This window comes from Callospermophilus lateralis, chromosome 4 (assembly GCF_048772815.1).
Source record: "Callospermophilus lateralis isolate mCalLat2 chromosome 4, mCalLat2.hap1, whole genome shotgun sequence".
Taxonomy (NCBI): Eukaryota; Metazoa; Chordata; class Mammalia; order Rodentia; family Sciuridae; genus Callospermophilus; species Callospermophilus lateralis.
Window position 1 is genome coordinate 95934722 of NC_135308.1, and position 27933 is coordinate 95962654.

At 40.1% G+C, this 27933-nt stretch overlaps 1 protein-coding gene across 1 annotated transcript in view; it reads right to left on the reverse strand.

The window, feature by feature from the left end:
* Tmtc1 (transmembrane O-mannosyltransferase targeting cadherins 1) overlaps window positions 1–27933 on the reverse strand; it is a 254420-nt gene that overhangs the window by 64758 nt on the left and 161729 nt on the right. The window contains exons 9-10 of the mRNA XM_076854245.1: window positions 20902–21023; window positions 4805–4972 (exon numbers count right to left, since the gene is read on the reverse strand). Of these exons, the coding sequence (XP_076710360.1) occupies window positions 4805–4972; window positions 20902–21023 (290 nt within the window). The remainder of the gene's footprint in view (window positions 1–4804; window positions 4973–20901; window positions 21024–27933) is intronic.

Genomic DNA, 27933 nt, shown 5'->3' on the forward strand with positions numbered 1-27933 from the left:
TCACATAAATATGTCATGTTCATAAATTATATGCTGGATCCAAAGTACTATTATTCATTACAACAATGATTATTTGGAAAAAATCCCCTTCTCCTTGCAGGATTTCAACTCATGAGATTAAAATGTGTGCACTTCACATTTCTCCTTCACACCTCTTATTTGCAGAAAATTGGAGAAATAACAGAAGGAATAAAAATAGCCACTTTTATCAGGCATATCTCCAAGTTTTTTGAATATTAACTTGTTTTGTTGGCATGGCTGGATTATAGGTCAGCAGAACCATCCCCAAATTCCTGATAAGGAAATACTTTTTTTTTTTTTTTTTTTTAAATTTGTAGTGTTCTGCCAGAGTTAAGCAGGAAAGGAGTAAAAATTTGTGGCTCTTCTCAATTTTGAACCCTGCTTTGACCCATGGATGACAGGATTTAGGGCATGCTCATTTTAAGTTAAGCACTAGGCTAAATACCCATGTCTCATGGATTGCCTCCTCAATAACCTCTCAGGTAAGTTGTATTATTATATTTCTGAATGAGGAGATTTAAGCTCCGACAGATGAAGACATTTTCTAAGGCTATAGATCTAGTGCTTAGTTAAGTAGAAATTTCAACTAAGGCCAAGAAATGGTCACCATCATTCCTGAGGTAGGTCAACATCTGAACCTAAACCAAACAGTCCCACAGGCTACGAGTAACACAGAACAAAGTGAACTTAGTAAAACTTCACTATCAGAATGTTATCATTGATAAGCAAACTCTAGCCTGTGGGCCATAAGGAGGCAACGGGTTCACACACCTGTCTTTGGCCTCTTTCCTGAGGCAATAGGAGAGGTGAGTACAGTAGTTGTAAAAGGGACTCTATGGCCCACAAAGCCTAAAATATATTTACTACCTGGCTCTTAAGAAGAATTTGTCAGTATCTGGTGGTTTTGTTCTTTGCCCTGGGAAAGCTGTGAATTTCTCTGGCACAGTAGTTCAGAAAAGAACTGAGAGAAAGGTGCTTCCTACGGAGTGGGAGAAAAATGTAGACTGTAAGTGTTCATCAATGGCCAGTGGGTCACTGAAGCAGTTCGAGAGTGCAATTCAGAGACCCTGAAGCGCTTGCAAAAGAAAATATGCTTGTCTCCATCTTTCCAGGTATTGTGAGGATGGGGCTTAATCTAATCGAATTATGTTACCATGGTATCATTTAGTCCACACAAATCTAAGGTTCTGGGCTACTGCTAGGCCCTATTGGAGGAGGAAAGGACACAGAACAGTTTCTTGTTACAAAATTAAAGAAAAAAATACCTTCCAGCTGCAATTATGGGTGTGTTTATACTGGACCTCACTTAGGTTAGAAAACAAGAGTTCTAAAAAAAGGTGTGGCAGCTTATGCTCCCTTGGCTTTTAGACCAGATGTGAGTTCAAACCCTGGTTCCTCTGAACAGCTACTTCAGCACAGACTACAACTTACCCCCTCCAAGCCTCTCATGAGCCACAAGGGCTCGGTTCTTTCTGTCTCGTGTGTGTAAGATTCTTGCCAACAGGAGAATAAAGCTGTGAGATACAGTGGGATCATTTATGTGAGAGAAAGCCTCAGCTGGAAGGCTGGAGCTTGGCCAGCATTTGTGTTTTCTCTAACACAAAGGTCTGTCTTAGGATATTCTGTAAAGACTTTTGAGAATATTGCCAAGCAAAACCGTCCCATAGAATTAGAGGCCTCAGCCAGGCCATATGTCCTAGGAATGCTTGATGGGTTTATCACGTGGAACTGAGGAGGAACAGAAGCAGAACCTCTGCTGAGGACATTGCTGTGTCTGGAACCATTACAACTGTTTCTTAATTCAGCCAGCCCTTGGGTGTGGCCACAGTGGCGACTTTAGTTTTTCTTTATCCTTTAATGCTCAGCTCAGACCTGTAGTAGAAAGATCTTTGAAGGCCTAAGTTAGTCTTGATCACTCCCTGCACTTGCAGAGGGCTCTGTGTCTAACATTACATTAGCTTGAAATATGTTCCCATGCCTGACTCCATGTAGACTTCCAGCTCTTCTATGGACAACCCCCCCTCCATATCTTAGAACACAGCGCAGAATAAGAATCTGAAAACCTAACACAGTGTTTACCGTATGCTAGACACTGTCTTGTGCATGTTTTGCTGATTATTTTATTCTCATGCCGTATCCTGGAGACAAATACTATTATCCTAAATTTTATAATGAAGAAGCTGAGGCACAGAGTAGTTAGATAACTTGCCTCAACTCATATAGCCATAAAATGGCAAAGCTTGGTGCCTAGCCAGAATGTCTAACTCCAGACCCCCAAGTCAACCCCCTGACCCTATCGTGATGCACATGTTACCAGCAAATGTTCACTCATCTGATCTGGATATTATTCTCACAGATGAATCCACATTATACATCTGGACTTGAAGGACAAAGAATAATTTTAAAGTCTCAGATTCTTAATATGCTTCTTAGGACTTACATAAAAGGCAAATCTCTAAAAAACAAAAAAAAAGAGAGAGAAGAAGAAGAAATCATGACACAAAATTATACATGATACAAAATTCCGTTTGACCACCAAAGCTCCCTGCAGAACCAAAGTCCCTTTAAGTACAAACATGGAATGGTTGTGTTTTAGTAATCAACTGTTCACTTCCTATGTCCTTCCACCTAAAAGAACAGAAGCTTCTGGATGCAAAGTCAATGCACTTTTTGTTTTTCTTTTCTTAAATTGCTGGTGTCAGTCGTACGGGTTCTGAGCGCTAACTTACTATCCTTAAAATAAACTACTGCCGGTGAAAGCCATCCCCAAAGCTGTTCTGCTTAAGCAATAAACATCACCAGAAGACACAACCAGAGTTCATTTCTTTACCCAGGCACAGGCTTAACACAGGGCAGAACCGTTGCAGTTTCTCATGAAAGCACTGACTATTGAAAGTGAAAGAAACAAAACTAAGCAACAGACACCAGAAGGAAGTTTTATTACTGAGCTTCAATAGCCCTGTGTTTTCAGAATGACCGGGAAGGAATCTACTGTGTTCCGTAAGAACTGGGTTATGACAGAGGCTGAGCAGAATCTGTAGTCATTCTGTCATTCTGTGGCCTTAGCATGTGTGTGGCCTTGGGTTTGATGCCCAGCACAGCAAAAAGCAAAAGAATACAAAAAGAACTTTACATTGCAGCAATTCCCTAAAGTGCCCACTGAAATAATGATGATGACAATGATATAGGAATAATAAAATAATCAGACATGCATTCCAAACTAATTATTTCTATTTAAAAAACTTAAGTTGCCATGTAGTAAAATCAGATGCATTATTTAAAAATAGTAGAGGATAGAGTCAACTTTAGTTTTATTTATTCATTTCTTGTTCCCTTCTCATATCACTTGGACTTCCTGTTGGAAACATTCCTTTTGCTTGGCTTTGTGAAGTCCTTGTAGAACCCCAACGAGCTCTGCCTGCCCTAATTTCACCATGGAAGTCAAAAGAAGCTTCTTTGGCCAGGTCCATCATCATAGCACACTGGCAGGCTACTGATGGAGACTAAGGCCAAGCTCAATCAATAGGACTTTTTCCCCCTAGGACTCTGATGTGAAGATAGAGTAAGTTTACCATTCATTCCCATTACTGAAAGGACATAGCAAGGACTGTCTGGGTCTCTGTTTTCTGTTTGTGACAAGTCAGGTTCTTGACCTTCCTCTTAATTCTGTGTGTTTTCCTATGTTCTTCCAAAAGTTTCTCCTTTTCTTGAGTGATCCCAACTCTTTTGGTCATTTGTTTTCCACCAAAAAAGTGTCAGGTACCAGCTTAATGAACAGGGAACTGAGGGAACCATGCTGATTACATTGGCCAACTGGGTTATATAAGTGAGGACAGAAGGAGAAGAAAACACAGGTTGGAGGTCCCTGGGAGACAGGGAAATACTGTGTGGCAGATGTGACAGTAGCAAGAGAGCCAGATACTGGTCACCAGGGCTACGGCACAAGTGAGATAGACTAGGCCCCGGAGACACAGCATGATGAGTGAGTGACAGTCCCAAAGAATGTTCATATTTCCTGACAGGTTCAGGGCTGTGGATTGACATTGGTATATTCTGAAACAGCTTCCATGCCACAGAAAACGCTATCTGGAGATGAAAGAGTCTTTCACTTCCTTGTTCAAAATCAATGCTCAAAATAAAACAATTAGATTATAGATCACAAGGCATTTAGAACATTCTAAAGAAGTACACATATAGCCATCTCTCTTGCTGCGTGCTCACCTTTTCCAATGACATGACTGAATGAGAAAGCTAGGCTTACCAGTTTCATTTTGTTTATGGCTGATTTTAGATCTCAACTCATCATTAAGACTCTTTCCATTTGAATACACAGACTCAAAAAACCTTCCATGAGCCTTGCTTTCATAAATTCACTTAGAATGAGCTCATGTTGAATTTTATATAATTTTTTAAAAACCCTAAAGTTAAAATATATCTTCCATTAAAACTTTACTAAAAGTGTCAGGTGCAGTGGAGCATGCTTGTAATCCAAGCAGCTGGGAAGACAGAGGCAGAAGGATCACAAGTTCAAAGCCAGCCTAAGGCACTAAGCAACTCAGTGAGACTCTGTCTCTAAATAAAATACAATATAGGGCTGGGGATGTGGCTCAGTGGTCTAGTGCCCCTGAGTTCAATGCCCAATACCAAAAAAGAAAAAAAATTTTTTTACTAAATATTCTAGATTAATCAACACCACCACACCCATGCTATCTCATTTGCTGATGCAAATTTGTAAGTGAACAAATAAATGGGAAAAAGTACACATTTACCTGTCTAATCATACCTGAATAAGGACTCTCTTGACAGCCAAATTTCATTCTGTTTCACAGTTTTCCAAGAGAAAAGCAACAGCAGCAACACGGTGGACACAATCAGGGTGGTGGCCCCACATCGATTTAGCCAAGTGCAGAGCTTGCTCAACCCATGCACAAAAAGGATGCAGTAGCCCATGCTGGAAAACAGGGTGGAAGGAAACAGGGTTACTTTGGGGGATGCAGCAGATTCCCCCCTGAGCATTCTATCCCTTGTAACTAGCTATCAACTACCGCTCATTCTGTGCCAGAGAAAATACAAAGTCCCTTGTCTTGAACAATATTTTCCTGTTAGTTTTCTAAAGCTAGAGCTTTGGTATTAGTGTGGTACAAGTTCATGTTGTAGGCTCACGAAGAACAAGTTATACTGATGGGATTTTCTTGCTGACTCTGATCCAGATTTCCCGACAGGCCTGAAGAATTCACATGTTATTTGAATGGGACTTTGGCACAATATTGTGTCTCCAAAAGTCTTTTGCCTTGTAGAACATGGTCTCTCACACTAACAATGCACCCAGGGACTTTTCCAGCCTGCTAGTTAGACTCAGAACATAAACTTAGTTTGTACCCATTATTGCTGTGTGCATTTTAGTTGAAATGTGCTTCTTTTCAAAGATGATGACTAGTGGCTATTGCAGAACATCTTAAGTCATAAAGAAGAATAAAATTATGGTATCTTCCAGTAAATGGATTGAACGGGAGACTGTCATGCTAAGTGAAATAAACTAGTCTCCAAAAGTCAAAGGACAAAACTCTTTTCTAATATGAGAAAGCTAATCTCAAATAAGGAGGCGGAGTATAAAAAATAAATAAATAGAGAGAGAAAGAAAGGGGGAATAAAAACAGGATAGGAAATTTCATGAAAAATAGAGCAAATGCCAGGCACGGTGGCACATGCCTATAATTCCAGTGTCTTCAGAGGCTGAGGCCCTAAGTAACTCTGCGAGACCTTGTCTCTAAATAAAATATTAAAAAAAAAGGATTGGGGATGCAGCTCAGTGGTTAAATGCCCCTGGGTTCAATCCCCAGTATCGAAACAAAACAACAAAAAATAGTCAGAAATAAATAAACAAAAAAAGATCAGTGGAGTAGATGAAAGGGATTGAGGGGGAGGTGGGAAGAAAGAGGGATAGGAAAAGAGAAGAACAATGGAATGGATCTGACTGAACTTTGATACATACATACATGACTATACCACAGTGAGTCCCAACATCAAGTATAACCACAAAAATCTAATTAAAAGAATAAACTATAATGAAATTGCAGAAAGTTCAGTAGAGTAGCTAGCCAGTGACTCAGAAGGCTAGGGCAGGAGGATCTCAAGTTCAATACCAGCTTCAGCAACTTAGTGAGGCCCTCAGAAACTTAGGAAGACCCCGTCTCAAAATAAAAAAAATAAAAAGAGCTGGGGTGTGGCTCAGGGGTTAAATATCCCTGAGTTCAACCCCCGGTACCAAAAAACAAAAACAAAAACAAATCAGTAGTGCTGGGAAATGAATTTAAAGTAAATCACATTCATACTTTTTGATTATATAAAAATGTATTCCAATGTTACATATAACTAAAAAGAACCAACTTAAAAAGAATAAAACAATTTTTTTTTTTTTTTTTTTATTGGCACTGGGAATTGAACTCAGGGGCACTTGGCCACTGAGCCACATTCCCATCATTCCCATCCCTATTTTGTATTTTGTATTTTTTTTTTTTTTTTTAAGAGACAGGGTCTCACTGAGTTGCTTAGCGCCTTGCTTTTGCTGAGGCTGGCTTTGAACCCGTGTTCCTCCTGCCTCAGCCTCCTGAGCCACGGGAATTATAAGTGTGCATCATGAATGAAGCAATCTTGCATAAAGAAACCCTACATTAGAAACTAATATCACCAGAAGCCCAAAATAAATATAGTCCATATATTTGTTCGATTATTTTTTTCATTTTTTTTCTTTTATGTGACTTCCAATATTCTAGGCACTAAAAACACAATGAAGAATAAAACATAAATAACTCTAGTCTGTGAATGCGGTTGGTCTTCTAAAGGGAAACAACAAAATAGTCTATTCATAAACACATATTCTTTGAAAACACACCTCTCTACCTTCTCTTCTCCTTTCCAAATATGCTTTGGTATCAAAAGTAGAAAAGTGGAGCGGGCACTGAGGTCTCTCACCTGGAGACCTTGAAGTCAAGTTAGAGCTCCATTTCCTCTCTTCAAGTCCTGTGAGTCAGTTGATCCAGCTCCCTACAGTTTTAGGGTTCACTGTTTGGCCAGCGGGAGTCCCTGAAGATGATGCCTTGAGCTAAGAAGGCCCATGTCCACCATCGCCACACAAGCTCTAGGTTTGATGGCCACAAGTATAAAACAACCCCAAAATACAAATCCCCAAAAACTTCTTACTGCTTTCATAACTCGTATGTTTAGCCTTAACAGTGGGAAGCTTTTCTACAAATCTTCTGTTGCTGCACAACTGAGCACACTAGTGTTAACTTGCCTGACCACAATGGTTGCTCAACTTCATAAGGTTGCTGGCCTCCTGTTCCTGCAGCCCCAGTCAGATCCCCCCAAGATAAGCAGGATGCTTCTAGGGCCATATGAAGGTCCTCTGGGCTCCATTTGGTCATTTATCAGATAGTTAACACAGCTACTAAATGGCAAATGGTATTACAGGCATCAAGGACTATCAGGGAACAAGACTATGATCTTTATCCTTATGGAATGCACATGGGTGGGGAGAAATAGTTAATAAATAGGCAAATAAATATAGAACATGCACAAAATTATATGTTACATGGATAAAAAATTAAGCAGGGAAGAGCTTGAGATTTTAATATAGGTGGTCAAAGAAAGCCTCACAGACTTTAGAGCAAAGAACTGAAACTCAAGGAAAGTGTGCCACACAGATACCTGCATCTCCAACATCAGCTCTCTTGCCATTTTTGCTTATGTTAGGCAACATGGCTAAGAGCCAACATTTACAGAATCAATCTTTTTTTTTCTTTTTCTTTTTTTGGTACTGAGGACCTCTGAGCCACGTCCCCAGCCCTTTTATTTTTTATATTGAGACAGGGTCTTGCTGAGTTTCTGAGGGCCTCGCTAAGTTGCTGAGGCTGGCTTTGAACTTGCCATCCTCCTGCCTCTGCCTCCTGAGCCACTGGGATGGAATCAATCTTTACATGTACCAAGTATTTTTTATATTTGATTTCAGTACACCTTCACAACTCTATTGATCACATTAATGTTTAACCCGAGGACCCCGTGAATAAGAGAAAGGTTAACTTGCTACATTTGGTCATATATCTAGTAAATGACAGAGCAAAAATACAAACCCAGAAATTTCAGATTCCAGGGCCACACCCTATCTGCTGTCCTACAACAGGGACTGTGACTTGACAACCTGATTCCTGTGTTCCTCACAGCTTATCAGAGACTGTTACCTGTTTTCCTCCTACCCACCCCATTCAGGGCATCGTCCTTGACTGCTTTCTTGTGGGAATTGGAGCTGCCATCTAAAGAAACAGGAGGGAAGGAGGTGGATGGAATTCCAGTAATCCACAGTAATGGCCACAAAGTGGCAGAAAACGACAAATATAATTAGCTATTTTATATGTTCACATGTTTACTGAGCACGTTCTACATGCCAAACACCATGCTCAGTACTTTTCTGGGACTTTTTACAAATCTGTAGGGCCTGGGGCAAGACCAGTGCTTTACGGATACTATCTCAATTAAACATTTTATCCCCAGTATCCTCCATTTCATACTTGAGGAAACTAAAGCTTAGAAGAGTTAAAAACTCACCCACAGCTCCAAGTGCTCGTGATGAACCAGACCTGACTACTTAAACACTATGCTGTTATCTAGAGGTTGGTAAACTCATTTTGGAAAGGGCCAGGTTGTAAGTACTTCAGGCTTTTTAGGAGCTGGGCCTCACAAAACAATATCCCAGAGTTTGGGGTTCTCACAGGCTGAACTAAAAGCAGCAGCTTCAAGATCTCTCTAATCTTTCCATCTCCCCGTTTCTCAATCCTCTTTCCTGAAACGCAGGGAAGGCCTTTCTCTGAAGTTCCCTTATCTATATGAAGACGGATCCAACAAAGAGGAACACGAGTGCCTTTCAACCTCTTACAAAAATGTCATTAATGGAGGAAGATGAAACCCGTAGCACAGAGGGAGAGACTGAAGATCGAATAGTACATGTAGAGTCCCAGGCCACTGCCGGTCCTTAGGCCCACTCAGCTCCCTGAACAATCACTGAATGCCCTCTATAACTGGTACCTGCCCCACTTCTCTCTCTCCTATGATGAGAAAATGAGAAAATCTAAGCTTCAGCCATCTGTCCTTCTGTGAGCTTCGGATCATATGTGGCTCCTACATACATGTTCACATCAATAAATGCATGGGCCTTTTCTCCTGTTAACCTATTGTCAGCTCATTTCAGCAGACTTCCACATTCAGACCTGCAGAGGGGAAGCTCCCTTCACTCTCATGCAGGCCGTGAAACTTTTGTCATTTATGATCCACTCTGTAGTGGGAAAGCAGCCATCACACCACAAAAACGAATGATGTTTCAATAAATCATTTATAGAAACAGACAGTCGGTCAGTTTGACTCATGGGCCATACAGTTGGTTGACCCTGCTTGACCAAATGAAGGTGAGCCCATTCCTCTCCATTCGGCATGGGCATCTGTATCAAGTAACATGGTCTTTTTTCCCAAAAGTCCTTGCATTGACACATGGTTTAAAGAAATGTTAAACCATAGAAAATAATTTCTATTTAGCTTTGCAAATTTCTTAGAGAGTATCACATTCTTAAAAACCTGACACAAATATCACAGAAATCAAGATGCTTCTCTATTTCGAGAATCCATCTTTCAACATCTGCTCAAATGCAGTTCTTAGCAGCAGGGGAGAGAAGCACTTTCTATATGGCTAGGGGCAGGACAAGGCTTCATATTGAAAGTGGAAAATCAAGCAAAAGAGAAACTGTATGCTTTTATGATTTCCAGGGAGATAAAACCAGTCTAACTTGCTCTGGTTAGTTGGGTTAAGGAAACTGGGCTAAGGACAGTGCACAGAGTCAGTACAAACCACTAAGACTGGACAAAATCACAATTGGGAGAACCCAAAGCCAAGGGTTTAGCTCAGTACAAACATGCATTTTGAGAAGTGCCATGGCTCCCCCTGCCTCCACTCTCTTCCACAAATACCATCTGCATTTACAGCACAGGGGCATCTCCAATTTGAACATAACTTTGTCAACAAGTCACTCTGTGTGCAGCATGTAGGTAACTGAAGACACCTGCCTTGTGTTTCTTCCTTAGACTTTTATGATATACATTCAAAGAAAACTTAATAAGAATTGCAAACCAATAATATCTGTTCTTTTTCACTGGAAGAACAAATGTTTTAAATCTTCTATTTCAGAACTTTGTTGGCAGCTCACCACTGTCTACATAGTACATATGTACCTTACCTAGAAGCTTTCAGATGACAAAAGAACACTTCCCATTTATACCAAACTGAAAAGATGAGACCTTTCTACCTCTGGCCCAAGTGTTTTATGTTTGCTACAGCTTCACTTTGTGTTTAATTACCCGCAATCAAGACTCATTTGTTACTAAGGAGAGCTGAAATTCTACCTTTTAATTTGTCAACAGGCTTAAATAACCCATGGCGAGTATCTACCGCCCTCGGCCAGCACAGGCAGCTAAACTAGAGGTCGCTGGAGTGAATTTCCTAAGGTACCAAATAAAACACAAACACACCTTTAAATTCAAGCCCCCGGAAAGTTCCTCTGCCCATGGCCTCAAGCTCCGCAAAATGGGAGAGCGAGGAATATCACGAGAGGCTGGTGAGAGAGCGAGCACATTTTGGAATGGTCTTTTACTGGGGGGACTCTGGTTCTTAGAAATTTCCATCCAAAAAGGTCAAGAGGGGCAGGGTTACAAGGACAGGTAAGGTAACTTGATCCTTGGGGATGTAAGAAGGCATGCCCACGCATGAAGACACGTTTGGCTGCGTTTTTACTACTCTCAAGATGGGGCTACCATCTACAGCCCTTAAAAGCAGCCAGATCATTGGGAATGACCAACAGTGCCTCAAACCGATCAGGAGAGGAAAACGCTGGTCACAGGACATGGCAGCCTTCCACAAGTATCTCTAAGTAAAATTAATACGCTAAAACAGACACAATCTTATCACTTTATTTTTAAAAAAATGTTCTGGGAATCTGAATGAACCCTGTCACTAATCAGTTTCAGTTAAGTCTGTTGAATCTCCACCTTGCAAATTATCTGAAGGCTAAGATGCTATTCCCGTCTTATGGATACTGACTGAAATGGTTAAACAGTGAAAATGAGGGACAGGGCTGACAGCAGGTACTTGCGACAACATAGGAAATACCAGAAAGTCCACAGAGACTCCTCAGAGCAAGCTGAACATGGAAGCTGCCGGCTGTCCCCATTTGTAAGGTCCTTGCTTAGCATCTGGATGGCCATTTTAAGTGACAGCAAGAAAAATTTCGATTTCCCACCCAAGGGCCTTTCTGAGAAAGGCTCACAGTTCCCTCCTATCTACCCAACACTTCACCTCTGGCATTCTTTCCTGCCCAAGGGCGTATCACCACTCCCTCATACCAACCCCAGCCTTAACCACCCCTGCCTCATAAAGGTCCCGAACCCCAAGCCTGAGTTGCCTCTCTCATCTATAGAGAGATGGCCTTTATTTGTCAGCTCTGACAAATAAACTCTGGTGTGTATCTCTGCCTGGTCTCTGTCTTTGATTTCTTGCTCGCCCATCTCCGGGTTCCTTGCTTTCCTTTCAGCATTTCTGCCCTGTTCTTTCTCTATCTGAAACATTTGATGGATGAAGACATTTTCCAGAAGATTGAATGTATCTGGAAGGAAGGGCTTTTTATTTTCCAAGAAAAGAATCGCCAAAGGGACCTTTGAGCACGTCCCTAGCTCCTGAGCTAGGTGCTGTGTTCTAGGGTAGATATGAAAAGCTTTTTTATGTATTGTTTTCCATGAATAGGTTTCTTCTGTTCTATTCACTGGAAAAGAACAGAAGAAACCTGTATCTATGGAACACCTGGCGGGGAAACACCATTGCTTTGACCTTCTGAGAATCTGATTCTCTTTTACCTCTTTGAAAATGTGATGCTTCCTCTTAACCTGAGACCTCCGCTGGTAAGTACACCAGGGCTCTGGTGTTAGGAAAATCTTTGTTTTTTGATACATTTTGTCTCCTAGGCATCTAGCAGTGCACAGGGGCTGATTCATGAGAATAGACAAACCACTGCAGGTGAAGATGACAGAAACTAACATGAAACAAAGGTTGACTAGGAAACCAACCAGACCAAGCTGGTCTTGAAAATAAGAGACCCATAATTATCACCAGGAGGACTGTCCCTATGCAGAAGCTGCTCCTTTCCCCTTGTTGGTGTTTTTAATCCAGGACTGGCTGGCTTCCCTTTCTGCTTGGATCACACAGTCTCAACTAAGTTTTCCAAGTAGGCCTAAAAGGCCTTTGGCCAGGCATAGTGGCGTATGCCTGTAGTCCCAGTGACTCAAGGGGCTGAGGCAAGTTCCAGGCCAGCCTTGGCAACTGAGTGTGGCACAAAGTTACACAAACTTATAAAATGCTGGCCCTATTAAGAGCAAGACAATGGAGGTTTCCAAAAGAGTAAGGAGGATTTTGGAAGGTTATGATATTTACATAAGAATTTTCTGCATTTTCCTGTATAGAACCCAAAATGAACAAAATAATTTCATCAATAACAAGGGATCTTGATAGTAGAGAGGCTGAAATGGTAACACTTATGTCTACTCACATGGTCCAGGCAAAGCCAGAGCTGATCATGTTGAACCTGGGGCATGTGACATCAGCAGTTGACTGTCTCTCCTCCATCTCCAAAGGCAACAGCCAAAACCTAACCCCCAACACCAGGATGCTACCCTGCTCAGCTAGCATTGTTCATTCCAGAGCTCCCTTTTGAATTGCTTCCTTGGAGAACATGAGGTTAGAAAGCAAAGGAAGAAGGAGAAGGAAGTCAGGGGAAGGGGGAGAAGGATAGGCCTACAGCTATGACTTTGATTTCCTTTGACTTTGATTCACCCAATCTCCTTATTTGTAAAGGGTAGATTGAAATAATGACTTGCAATTACCTAGCAGAGCTTACAACATTTTTCACATGTTATCCTGTTTAGTCTCGTCTGAATCTAAATTACACTGTCCAAATTTTACTTTCAAATCTTGGTTTCCAATACATTTGCTTTCCACCATGTAAGACTTAACAGACATAAACATTCCTCTTTTATAACTGAGTTTCACAAAATTAAGGCCATTATTCCAGTCCAGTAAATAACTGTTCGAACTTATCTACACCTCGTGCCCTAAGCTAAGAACAATTGATTGAGCACAACAGATTGGATAATTGATCTGCAGCCCACAAGTAGCTTGATCTCCTCTCTGATCACTTCATTCTGGCCACTGCTGTTCTAATGATATTTGTCAGTGGTTTGCAATCTCTAGCACGTTCAGTGAGATCCCTCAGTAAAGCCTTCTTGCCACCCTTCCTGGTCATGACCTGCACACAGCACTTATCCCCAGATGCCCTGGTGACATGACCGCCGTCTTCCTACTGGGTTTACCCTGGGTGCCTCCCTACTGGGTCACTGCCCTTGAGAGCAGCCCTCATTGGACAAGGTCTCACTCCTAGATTCACACCCTCCTCTGAGTTCAGGTCTCAATGGGCTGAATGGAAAGTTCCTGCTGCAGTATAGCAAGAGCAAAAAACAAACCCATTCAAGCCAAAATCTGTCCCTTCTTAGCTGATGGTATTCTGAAGTAAAACTGTAACCAACTTTCAAACCCCTAAGTAGGCTAATAAATCAGCAGGGAGCCTCTGACTGCTTGATGCTGGAGTTGTTTTCCAATGGGGGTTGGAGATGCAGGGAGGAATACATTGTGAGAGAGACTCAGGCTTCTTTTGAAATATACTGACAAACATGGGAGACGTCATGTTTTAAAAGGATTAGAATTCTTCTCTAAGGTAAAAAAGATTTCTTCTTTTCATTATTCAAATTTTGGATTTTCCCACTAATCTTCCACCAAGAGTATCAATAACCTTCATTTTTCTCTTTCTCTTCAGATCCTATGGTGACCTGACTTTACGGTTTACCAGTGTACCTATACACAGCATTTCTCCTTTATGTTTCCTCATTCTTGTTAGGACAAAAGAACCTTTTTGTTTTAAGATAACCATGATTGAAATTCCTAAAAAAATGGTTTCATAGCCAAAGCTAATGAATAATTCAGCGAATTTGGGAAATTTAGTCAGCATTTACATTTTCTTACATCTATACACACATATTCTCAGAGGCCAGGTGTGCCCGACTTCATGACCATAAAATCTTTAATCCACTTTCTAGGTTTTTAGTTAAGTGGCCCATTAATAAGCCCACCTTGCTTTGTCTGACCCACTAACGTACGGTACTATGAGAATGTCAAACAATGAACCTTAAAAGGTGAATCTCTGAATACCTAGCCTTGCCTAGTTCCGGGACTTTCTACCATTCTTGTGACCTGGTCTCTACAAAATCTAGTGATGTATTACCTGTGGCTCAACTTTGTCTCATCCTTACCAGTCATGGCCTTAGACCCCAGCCTATGTACCACCCTGACTTCAAGCTCCTGCTGAGATACTAGGCTTCAGTCCACTTTGCGAATCTCACTGGACTTCACGTGGACAGGCAAACACCTAACCCAGTCTCACGGCTGCCTTGTGTCCTGCTGGCTGCCTGTGCCATCATCTCGTGTAGAGCATGGGCTGGCAGTGCTCATGTGACTTTTCTAAGTGACAGGGCCCCCTTTCCTCCCAACACCCATTCCTCTTGCTGCTTGCCTACATGAATTTCTAAGCTTCACTAGCTCCTGCTGCCCATTCCCTCACAGCAGAGCCCACACCAACACTTCCTGATGCTTCCTTGTACCACTGCCAGGCCCTGCAGAGAGCCTGACCTCACGGCACATGGACTTCCTCCCTTTCCTGCTTTACCCAGGGCGCTGTCTGCCTTCCCCCATTGGATCTCTCCTGGGGATTCTGAGCAGACACAGGCAGACACGCCAGGATGTGTGAAAAGGGAAAAAAATAAAAAATAAAAAAGCAACCCACAAACAAACAAACAAAAAACAGTACATAAGGCCTAAGAGGAAAATCAAGGTATTTCATAGTTATCTGAGACATAGGAAGCTTGAAATTTGCAGCTGTAAGGGACCTTAAAGATCATGTAGCACTGAGGATATAGCAGTTTGAGATTTCTAAAACCAGTAAATACTTCTAAAGAAGTGGGGTGGGTGGGAGAAGAGTGACGGCCAAAGGACTGTCTATGCTCTGCTGACAAGGAGACTGAGGACACAGAAAGGATAAAATCTCACAAATTTCTAACTTTATGAAAAACTCCCTGCACTGACTTCCTTTCTCCTTTCACTCCCCTCCCCAGTTTAGCCTCAAACAGTGAAAACTATCAGGCAGCTTTAATCAGCATTTGGAAACTACAGAGCATTCGGGAACTATCCACCTGGTATCTTAGAAAACTAGTCGCCTCACCCATTCAATGACTCCCGAGACTGCTTGGCCGTGGGTGGCACTGGGCTGCACTGGTTCCCATTTCAACCTTCTTGCTCTGGATTTGCTCAAGTGAGTTTCTGAGATTTCCCTGTGGATACTCTTATTGGGCCAAATTTAGATTCACTTCAAATAATCATGACCCTCGTCCAGCAGCTCTGAAGGAACACGTGTATAGATAAATGGACGTGGAAGGGCCAGACCATCAGATGACAGAGGTAGAGTGACTTCAGAGATCAACCTTCTCGTTTTCCCCTCTGAAAAACAGATACTGCAGTACTGTTTGAATAGCTACTTGTGTAAAATTTTAAAAATTTCACTTTGAGTTGATAGGTAAGATTTTAAAGAGATTTCTCAAACTTAAAAATGAGTGGGGCTCACCCTTCCTCCTTGTCTACTATGTCCATAAGCTCAGGGGATATACAATACAAATGGCATCCCTGTCTAAGAGTATGGGACACTTTTTACTTTTTCTTTTTCCCCCCTCAGATTCATGCCATCCAACTTCTTGTGTAGCCTCAGTAATTCTTGATTGGGTCTATCCCCCAAATATTTCTCTACCTTCAATTCCTGTCTACTCCTTTCCCTTCTCTACTCATTGAAGTTTTCCTAAAGTAGCTAAGGAATTTGCTCTTTGGCACTAAAGTGAATAAATCATCCTGAATCTGGCATGTGGGTGAATATTCAAATACTTTCTATAACTTTATTTGAAAGCTTTCATCAACTATTTCTGCTTCATCAATTTCCAGAAATTTCGGTCCTTTGGAGTTTTCTAGTGCAGTTTGTACAAAATATAGAAAAGATAGCCATAAAATTATATGCTTCTCTTGGGATCAGAATCAGAGAGCAAAATCTGTTTAAGAATGATTTCAACCTCCAATTCTCTTGCCTATTCAAAAAGGGCATCCACAAAGTGGGCATTTATCACCAAAAGAAAATATTATTCCAATTTATTTTGATGTAAAAACTCTGACCCTAAACACCAGGGAGTGCCAGGCAAATAGCTGGTTTCTGTCCTTTTTATCCACAGATTTCCAAGTGCAAATGAGAGGAGGATTATATTTTAGGTATTTTCTGGGTTAGGCTGGAGGAAGAAGAGAAGCCAGAAGATTTAAGGGGTTTGTTCCTAGTTAGGAATAAAGGTCGGGGGTGGAAGAGACTGTCACTCTGACTCAGACTAGACCCTTCTTGTAGAATGGCCACATAAGCCTCCTGGGACTGAGGGGATTTACCCAGGCTTTAGTAAGGCTGGATATGACTTCGGTGACAGTCAGGTATGAGCGCCTTAGGCCAGAGGCCAGGATTTGGCTTCATAATAACTTGAAACGAACATATAACGAGACAAAATTCACCTTTTTTTCCCTCTTTTTTTCCCCCTGGTGCTGGGAATTAAACTGAGGGCCTTGCACATAGCAAGCACACACACTACCACTGAGCCACATCTCCATGCTGAGCTTTTGGTTCATATTCCTATTGTTCCCTAAAGTTTGTGAGCCAACACATAATTTCTGCATAAAGATGACCTGCATTTTCAGGAATGTCAGTGAGGACATCATATATATTTTCCTCAAAGAGCCTGGGTACTAATGATGTAGAAAGTGGCTGTTTCATGTCAAGGTCAACAACAGAAGGAGATTTGTGCAGAGAAGATTTCTAATTGTGTAAAAGGTTGAAGGCTGGGGGTACAGCTCAGTGATTCAAGCACTTGCCTAGCATGCACAAGGCCCTGGATTTGGTCCCCAGAACTAGAAAAAAAAATAATAAGGAAAGAAGAAACAGTTTGGTTTAGGAGATATTCTGCATCATGGTCAAATTCTATCTTCAGGTTTATTAAATGAAGCAAGTATTATCCAGTGCTATCTACTATTCTCCACTAAGACAGAGCAGCTGGTCACTGTTAGGTAAAATCTGTTTGTGAAAAAGTCTGTCATTTTTCAAGATAGCTCAATATTTACAAAATGGTTCTGGTGAAGTCATTAGAAAACCTGAAGCTACAGCAGTGTGTTCACAAGGGCTTCAATGACTGACAATCTAGGCCACTTGACTTGCATAACACAATAGATAAAAAGGAATCCAGTGCCTAAGTAAAGATGCTCCCTTGCTAGTTTAGTTACAACAATGACTGTGGAAAGGTTGGGATTCCTTAGAGATGTGACATCCCATTGAAATATCCCTAGGCTTCCTCTCACCCCAAGTTTCCAAAATCCAGGTTACACTCTTAAAAGTGGTCAGGACTGCAGACCCAGTGGAATGACCTGGGTCACCTAGGGTCATCCTTCAGAAGCAGGAAAGCACCTCCACCTCCTTGATCACATGGCTTGGACATCTGCTGAGACTACACCACTGCAAGAGGCAGCAGTCACCATGGGCACGGTAATGACGGGCATGTGACTCCAGAAGTCACAGGGCAGCAAAGAGAAACCCTCAGAAATGACAGCTTGGCAACAACGCTGCAATACATGGATGCAGGAACTTGGACAGAAAAGGACAGTCATCTTCTTAATGCAGGCTAGCTCACTGAATTTGTTTTTGGATGCCTCTTCACTGAGTTTGCCAAATGAAGCAAATCCAAATTGGTTCCCAAAGGCAGGAACTTGCTCTTGGCTAAACTGATGCTTTCTTCATATGCAACGATTTTATTGTAACCCAAGTCAGATTATTCCTAGGAAAAATGAGCATTTTATTTCTAGACAAATACAGAGTACCACAGGAAGGGGCCACTGAGACATGGCAAATGTGAAGAGCCGAAGCTGGCATGAGCTGGGCGGTGTGTGGAGGACATACCTGCCTGGGCCAGAGAAAGCTCTGACTTTAATGAAAACACCCCACAAATTACTGATGGTGCCACTAGAGGCTTCCATAACATGAGAGCCTTCCTTCTCCCTCCACCAATGATCTCCTGGGTCTGGACTCAGAAAGCAGTTGCTTGCACTTGTCATTCTCTGCCACCCAGAACCCCAAATTCCTGAGGATTCAGATCTCAGGATTCTTGGCCATACCAAGTCTCTCTCACTTAAATGGAGTTGAACTGAAATTGCTTTATTATGTTTCCATTTTCTTCTTTTTCTTTCTATCAAAATGAAATAAGGTCTGCAAGGTGAGTCAAGAGTCAGGAGAGAGTATCTGCATTCCAGCTCTGCTACGTACTAGCTGTATCACCTTGAGTGAGTGATTAACCCTCTCAAAGCCATTTCTGTAACATAATGATCATGGTACAGGCTTTTATCAACAACACTACTACTTAATATTCATTGGCCACGTACAATGCCAAACACTCCCTAAGTTCTGTATACGGTCATCTCATTTAATGATCACAGTATCCCGTTGACTTGTGTGTTGCTATTATCCCTATTTTATATAATCAAGAAACTGAAGCTGGGAGAAATCACATTGATATTGAAGTAGGAATCTGAAGGCAGGCCCTCCCACTTGATGCGGCAGGCAGTGAACCGCTAGATACAGCATGAATCAATGGACATGATGACAACATCCTTAGCATGGAGACTGAAATTTGATAAAAGCTCAATAAATCTTTGAATACAATTAATGGTAAAATGGCATTAAAGAGCAGAATAGTATTGTAAAGAATATTAAGTCTTATGAAATACTCCATTTTGTCAGTCAACAGTTAATGAACTCTTTCAAGGCAGATACTGCAATTACTTTTTTTTGTAGCCTCAGATCCTGCTACATCATTTATGATAAAAAATATTCTATAAGCTCTGTTAAATGAAGAACCTGGAGGCATCAGTACTATAGAAAAAAAGCTGACTAAAGATACTTTCACCTGACCTAAGCAAAAACATTACGGCTGGGCACAGTGGCACATGTCTGTAATCCCAGCTTCTGGGGAGGCTGAGGCAGGAGGATTACAAATTTGAGGCCAGCCTCAGCAATTGAGGGAGATCCTGTCTTAAAACAAAATTTAAAAAGAGCTGGAGGTTTAGCTCAATAGTAGAGTATTTGCCTACCATGAGCAAGGACCTGGGTTCAACCCTTAGTACCACGAAAGGGATTAAAAAAATTACACAGATTGATGTTGCCTTTTGCCCTTCTATAAATTAGTAAGACAACTTCCCAAAAGCCTCTTAGCTGTAAGTAACACAAACTACCAAGAATTGTGCTGTATATTTGTATCAAATAATATGTATCAAGCAACAACTTCCTTTTCAAATTGTTCTAGGATATCTAAAACAAAGTAAAGGTTACCCTTGGCCAAGCCCTAGCCAAGTTTAAACATAATGCTGCATAAGCATAAACTTAGGAAAGCTATAGTTTTGGTTTGGGAGAATTGGAGATTATAAATCTCATTTCTAATTAAAAGTGTTTTAAAATTCCTAGTGAAATAGCATAAACAAAAATAATGATTTTCTTAAAATATTTTGGATTATATTGCCTTTTAGAAAAATCCATTCTTATAGAATTTATAGAAGTTATTATTAAACTTTTATAAAAATGAACTACTATTCAAAAAGACAACATTGTAGACCAAAATACTAAATTTATAGAGTTTACTAAAATCTCAATTTTAGAAATGAGAAAATCTGGTACAGAAAAACATCATGTGTCGCTCAAGGTCACACAACTGGTAAATGGCAAAACTAAGCCTATCTCCTGCTTCAGTGATATTTCTGGGCATCTGAAAAGAAAAGTGGTCTTGGAACAATGACATTTGATTGTTAAGAGAGCAGACCAGCTTCAGCACAGTTCACACATGCTCAGAGCTAAGTCCATTATATATGCACACATATATGAATATCCTTTATAATTTTTAAATCACTTTTATTTCACACAATTTTTTTCTTTTTTGATACTTAGGATTGAACCCAGGGGTGCTCAACTACTGAGCCACATCCCCAGCCCTTTTTCATATTTTATTTATAGACAGGGTCTTGCTGAGTTGCTAAGTGCCTCACTAAGTTGCTGAGGCTGGCTATGAACTCGCAACCCTCCTGCCTCAGCCTCCTGAGCCACTGGGATTACAAGCGTGTGCCACCAAGCCCAGCTTCATAGGGATTTTCTTGAGGATAAGTTTTCTTGAGATTATTCCCACTTTTAAATTAAAGAAAAAAAGAGGGCAAGGCAGAAGATTATAAACATAATAATTTTATGCAAATCAACAAATATTTCTGAAAATTTATAATAATCATATTTAACAAAACATTTGGACAAGACGGTATGGTAAGCAACTGCAGCTAACATCCTAAATGAACAGAAGTCAGTATTCCAGTTTAACTGTGAAGTTGTAATGGGCAGAGAGTCACCCAGAACTAGAGTGAATGTCACCGGCACGGTCCCACCCGCCTTCTGTGTGGCTGTCTGAAGCCTGAGGTATTAAAGTCTGAGCTGCTTGAGGACCTAACTCTCATCACTCCAAGGATGGTCTCTCTGTTGGCTGAGGAGGGCGGGAGGGCGGGTCTGGTAAAGAGCAAACTGCTGTGATAATTACCTAGGCGTGTAAAGGACTCTCTCGGCCACCACAAAACCCACCCTGAAGAAGAGGTTGCTGGCTGGAATGAACGGGAACACCAGGAACAGCAAGCCCACTAACACTTCCTTGTGCTCCAGTCTCTGAAACACAAAACAGCGAAGGACAAATCAATTTTGGTTTAATTCCACTTAGGTCAGCAGTTAACCACCTCTTCCAATTTCAGTTCTCAGTGAAGGAGCGAATAAATCCCAGCCCGTGAACCTTCTGACCAGCGAGCTGAGTTTGTCACACAAAGCCCCAGGCTGGGACAGCTGGCCTGCCCAATCACCCACAGCAGCCCGACACACGCCTGCCACCAGGAACATCTGATGTTGGCACAGTGTGGTCCCCTGCTGCTTGCTCTGAGTGGGCGCTGCGGCAGGCAAGCCTGCTTCTTGGTTCTGGCCTTTTCAGATTCCTTGTCCCTGCAGGAACCTTGGGACAGTCCAGGGAGCAAAGCTGCTGGGTAGACTGCAGCACACAGGCACCAAAGGGAATTTAATTATGTCCCCTCTCCAAAAGAGAACACTTTTAGAAAAAAAAACACACACACACACACACACACTGGGAAAAGGTATAGGGATACTGATGGTAAAATTTAGAATACCTATGTGGAGGACTCCATGGAGCCCCCATGTTAGAGTCTGTAAACAAGTCAAGATGACGCCTGACATTTTGCCAGGGGGAGTGGTTTGTGAAGTAACGCCAGCGAGCCATTAAGTGTGGAGATTCCTTATTGGTTGACTGCTGTATCTAGTTTAGGCTAATTAAGATAAGCTGTGTGGAATGTATAAATACCCCTCCTGTCCTACAATAAACAGCTCCCACTCCTGCTGTTTCAATTCTACACAAGTTGCTCATCACCCCCCGGTTATTTTGCTGCAGCCGGACTGCAGGACCCCCAAATTTCTTTACCACCTCTCAAATGAAGCCAATAAATCAAGTATTTAAGCATCTATTCCACATATTTTTTTGTAATAAAAAAATCATTACAAAATTTCATTAAATTGACAAACGCTCTTTTTCCAATATTCGTAAAGATTTTTCTTAATCGTTATAGAATTAAAATTTGCATAATGTATAAATTAATTTTTATAGATTTTTAATTAAAATTTCTTTGGTACAATAATATGTTGTAATGAAAACTGTAAAAAAACCATTTATATTTCAATGTGCATATATGATATAGATAGATGCATTTGAAGAGAGTTCTATTTAAAACAGGCCTTAAATTTATTGATTTTATTATTTTTTTTAAGTCTAAGAAGAAAACCAAATAGAACTTTCCATTTTACAAGATTAAATGTTTCCTATAAATATAAACAGTTAAAATAGTGTAATTCTTTTAATAATTGAAAAAGAATAAATAAAAGAATTTCATAAATATAAATAAAACTTCCTAATGGAAATTACAAATGCTTTAAGTATGCAAAGTAAAAGATGTTAAAGATCCTGGCTATTTGTCATCTGGATTTTATTAAAGTCTGTTTTTCTAACTATAACAGTATAGAGTAATAAAATTTCTATGAGCAATTCCATATATTTTGGACAGTTTACCTTAAATAATTAATAGTTCCATTAGTAATGATCTCATTTTTATTTAAACAAACCATTCCCTTTAGAAGAAAAATGAAAATATATAAATTATATCACAAGTTTTCAACTCAAGTGGATACAAAAGAAATGTTACATTTCTAAGGTTCTACCAAAATTGACGAAAAAAAAAAATGGTAAAATAAAAAGAAGAGCAAGTTCATTTTATTTAAAAGCTGCAAATTACCTTTGTAATTTAGATTATACTTAAAACTTACAAAGTAAATTTCAGTTCAAGAACTTAAGGGATGTAATTTAATAAACAATAAACGTCTTAATAATAATCCTACGACATCAAGTGCAGGTATTTCTTGCTAACATTAAAAATATCTGAGAGTGAGTGTCTTATCATGTGGTCCTCATTAACTCTGAGCTGATGGTTGAACAGTTCACTCATATTCTCATTGTATAGGTGCATTTTTAGTTTTTACAATAGCTGATTACTTCTCTTGGCTCTTTCCAAAAGCTAAAATACCTTTTTTTTTTTTAAATCCTGCCCTCCAATGTTTCTTTATTTTGCTTTAGTTTTATGTATGAGAGAAAAGATTTGACCCTTGATTTTCTGAGACTCACTTACTCCACTTGGCGTGATATTTTCTATTTCTGTCCATTTATCGGCAAAGGTCATAATTTCATTATTCTTTATTGGTTAAGTAAAGAACCACTGTGCACACGCCACAGTTTCTTAATCCTAATACTGAGGGGCATATGGGATGATTCTATAATTTGGCTACTGTGAATTGTTCTGCCATAAACATTGAGGGTATGTTGCTCTAGTCTGCTTTTATTAGTTCTTCTGGAAAAGCACCATGAAGTAGGATATCTGGATCATATAGTGGTTCCATTCCAAGTTTTTTGAGCAATCTCCACACTGCTTTTCTTGTTCCTGTTTTTAGAGGAAATGCATTCACTTTTTCTCTGTTCAGTATGATGTTGGTTTTGAGTTTGTTGTACATAGCCTTTACAATGTTGAAGTAAGTTCCTTGTATCACCGACTTTTCTAGTGTTTTTCACATAAATGGATGCTGCATTTTATCAAAGTCCTTTTCTGCATCTATTGAGATGATCATCTGATTCTTCTTCTTAATTCTATTTGTGTGGTGAATTACATTTATTGATCTGAACATGTTGAACCAATCTTGCATCCCTGGGATGAAAACCACTTGATCATGATGTATTATCTTCTTAATGTGTTTTTGGATGTGGTTTGTTATGATTTTATCAAGGATTTTTGCATTTATGTTCATCAGGGATATTGTTCTGTAGTTCTCTTTCCTTGGTATGACTTTGCTTTTGGTATCATGGTTATACTGGCTTCATAGAATGTATTTGGACAGTCTTCCTTCCCTTTCAATTTCATGGAATACTTTGAGGAGGACTGGAATTAGTTACACTTTAACAGTCTGGCAAAACTCAGCTGAGAATCTATGTGGACTTGGGCTTTTCTTTGTTGGAAGGTTTTTAATTGCTGTTTCAATTTCATTACTTGATATTGGTTTGTTCATGTTTTCTATGTCTTCCTGATTCACTCTGGGCAGGTCATATGTGACTAGAAATTTGTCAATACTTCTATTTTATTGGAGTAAAAATTTTCAAAAGTTTCTAATGATCCTCTGGATTTCAGAAGTGTGTGCTTATGTGTTCTTTTTCATCTCTAATTTTGTTGATTTGGCTCTTCTATAGCCTTTGATTAGTTTGGCTGAGGGTTTGTCAATCTTATTTGTCTTTTTTGCATTTGTTGTTTTTAGATATATATGACAATAGGGTGTATTTTGACATTGTATACATACATGGAGTGCAACCCATTCTATTTAGCATCTCATTCCTGTGGTTGTATATGATGTGCAGTTACACTGGTTGTGTATTTATATATGAGCATAGGAAAGTTATGACTGATTCATTTTGCTGTCTTTCCAATTCCCATCCACTCTCCCTTCCCTTTATTACTTTTTGTCTAATCTGATGAACTTCTATACTTCACCTACTTACCCTCCCTTGTTATGGGTTAGCATCCACATATCAGAGGGAACAGTCTGCCTTTGGTTTTTTGAGACTGGCTTATTTCACTTAGCATGACAGTCTCCAGTTAGATTCATTTTCTGGCAAATGCCATAATTTCATTCTTCTTTATAGCTGAGTAATATTCCATTGTGTATGTATACCACATTTTCTTTATCCATTCATCTGTTGAAGGGTACCAAGGTTGGTTCCATAGCTTGGCTATTGTGAGATGCTATAAACATTGATGTGGCTGCATCACTATAGTATGTTGATTTTAAGTCTTTTGGGTATAAGCTTTCTATAGATGTATTCATGTCTTTCTAAAGACACTTCTAAAGAGAATGCAATACACTCTTATCGAATCATCCTAAGAAGAATGAAGAGTGTACGTATAAATACTCTCAGATCAGGTCATTGCCCCTGTTCCTAGATCCTAAAGATCCACCTCCCTGCCCCACATTGAGGTTATCTGAGGACAGCCCCCACCAGGGATCTGAAGGTGACATAGTTTTCACACCCCAGGATCACACCTTCTGCCTGACCAAAGCCTCCTTCCTCACTCTGGTGGACTTCCAGATACTTGCACAGAGCTCCAAAAGCCTCAGCAGCCACCAGGATGAGAGGCTCTTCATCCTTGATGCGGGGTCAGATGAGAGAAGAGGCCAACCTCCCTGCCTTCTCCTTATTCATGAGCCCAAGGTGCTCACAGAGAAAGGGAAACAGAGTTGGGGAGAATCAAGGAGAGCTCAGCCTCTCCCAGAAGACTGATGTGCAAATTGGAACATGACAACATGAAGGTTCGTTTGTTCCTCCACCAGGTTCTTTGGGGGCCAGGGACACTCGCTGTTTTCATCACAACAGTCATCCCAGTTGTAACCACACAAGCACCTCTGGGTCTGCTGTTTTCAGTGGATGCCTTCCCCAACAGACCACAAGCTCCACGTGGGCAGGGAGTTCCTCGGTCATGGTCACTGGTAGAGAACTTTTGTTCACCTCAATGCCTGGTGCCACTAGCTGCTGAATGAATCAGTAAGTGAACAGATGTAGCAGGAAAGACAGAAACTGATGGAAGGTGGTGTGGTGGTGGGTAGGTGGGAGAAGGAGCCCTAGTAGGGGTGATAATCTGGCTTGAAATACTAATAAATGCTTTCAAGGAAGACAAATGGGGACAGGGGACATTGCAAGAAGAAGACACAGAACGTACAAAGCAGGAATCACACTAGACATGTTGGCAGACAACAGATCATGCATTCCCTGAGGTAGAATGCTATAGGGAGATACTACTGTGTCCCTCATGCACAGAAAGAAAGATGAGTGCTTGGTGTTGATTCTAGATAATCAGTTTGTGGCCCTGCCACTAATGTAGCATTAGTTGTCTTGGGCACACGTGAACCTTTCCAGCCTCAAGGTGCCCTGACCACAAGTGAGACAAGTGAGGTTCTGGGTTAGTGGGGCTGGATCATTACACAGATTTCTCGAGCATTAAGAATACATGTCATCATAAAATTGATCAGCCCCTTGCCCCACGAACAAAGAGAGAAAATGCAAATTACTAAAATATATGATGGAAAAGGAAATATCACAATGGACACTAATGAAATACAGAAGATAATTAGAAACTATTTTGAAAATTTATATTCCAATAAAATAGAAAATCTTGAAGACATCGACAACATTCTACAGACATATAAGCTACCCAAACTGAATCAGGAGGATATACATAATTTAAACAGATGAATTACAAGTAATGAAACAGAAAACACCATCCAAAGCCTACCAATCTCCAAAAGCCCATGACCAGATGGACTCTCAAGCAGAGTTCTACAAGACCCTCAAAGGAGAAAACTGCTCAAATTATTCCATGAAATAGAAAAGGAGAGAACCCTTCCAAATTCATTCTATGAAGTTAATATCACCCTGATACCAAAACCAGACAAAGAAACATCAAGGAAAGAAAACTTCAGACCAGTGTCACTGAAGAACACAGATGCAAAACTTCTCAACAAAATTCTGGCAAATCGCAGACAAAAACATATTTAAAAGATAGTGCATCACGATCAAATAAGGCTCATTACAGGGATGCAAGGTTGGTTCAGCATACAAAAATCAATAAATGTAATTCATCACATTAATAGGCTTAAAGACAAAAACCATATAATCATCTCAATAGATGCAGAAAAGGTATTTCACAAAATATAGCACCCCTTCTTGTTCAAAACACTCAAAAAACTAAAGATAGTAGGAAAATATCTCAACATTAGGTTTAGCTATATATGCTAAACCCAAAGCACATATCATTCTAAATGGAGAAAACCTGAAAGCATTCCCTTTAAAAACTGGAACAAGACAAGGATGCCCTCTTTCACCACTTCTATTCAACATTGTCCTTGAAACTCTAGCCAGAGCAATTAGATAGGTGAAAGAAATTAAAGGGATATAAATTGGAAAAAAAGAACTCAAACTATCACTATTTGCCAACGATATGATTCTATATTTAGAAGACCCCAAAAATTCCATCAGAGAAAATTCTAGAATTAATATATGAATTCAGCAACAACCAAAAATCAAATGTGTTCCTTTACATCAGTGATGGATCTACTGAAATAGAAATTAGGAAAAACTACTTCATTCACAATAGCCTCAACAAAATAAAATATTTGGGAATCAATCTACAAAAGAGGTGAAAGACCTCTACAATGAAAACTACAGAACACTAAAGAAAAAAACTGAAGAAGACCTTAGAAGATGGAAAGACTTCCCATGCTCCTGGATAGGCAGAATTAATATTGTCAAAATGGCCATACTACCAAAAGCATTATACAGATTTTATGCAAAATCCCAATGACATTCTTTATACAACTAGAAAAAACAATCATGAAATTCATTTGGAAAACTAAGAGTCACAGAATAGTCAAAGAAATCCGTAGCAAGAAGAGTGAAGCAGGTGGCATCACAATACCAGACCTTAAACTATACCAAAGCGTCATAGTAACAAAAAACAGTATGGTATTGGCACCAAAACACACATAGATCAAAAACACATAGATCAATGATGCAGAATAGAAAACACAGAAACAAACCCACATAAATACAGTTATCTCATATGAGATAAAGGTGACAAAAACATTCACTGGGGAAAAGATAGCCTATTCAACAAAGGGTGCTTGGAAAATTGGAAATCTACATGTAACAAAATGAAATTAAACCCCTATCTCTCACCCTGCACAAAAACAAACCCAAAGTGGATCAAAGACTTAGGCACTAGACAGAGATCTTGTGCCTAATAGAAAAAAAGTAGGCCTAAATCTTCTCTATTGGGATCTAACTTCCTTAACAACTCCTAAAGCACAAGAAGTAAAATCAAGAATCAATATATAGAATGAATTCAGATTAATAAGCTTCTTCATAGCAAAGGAA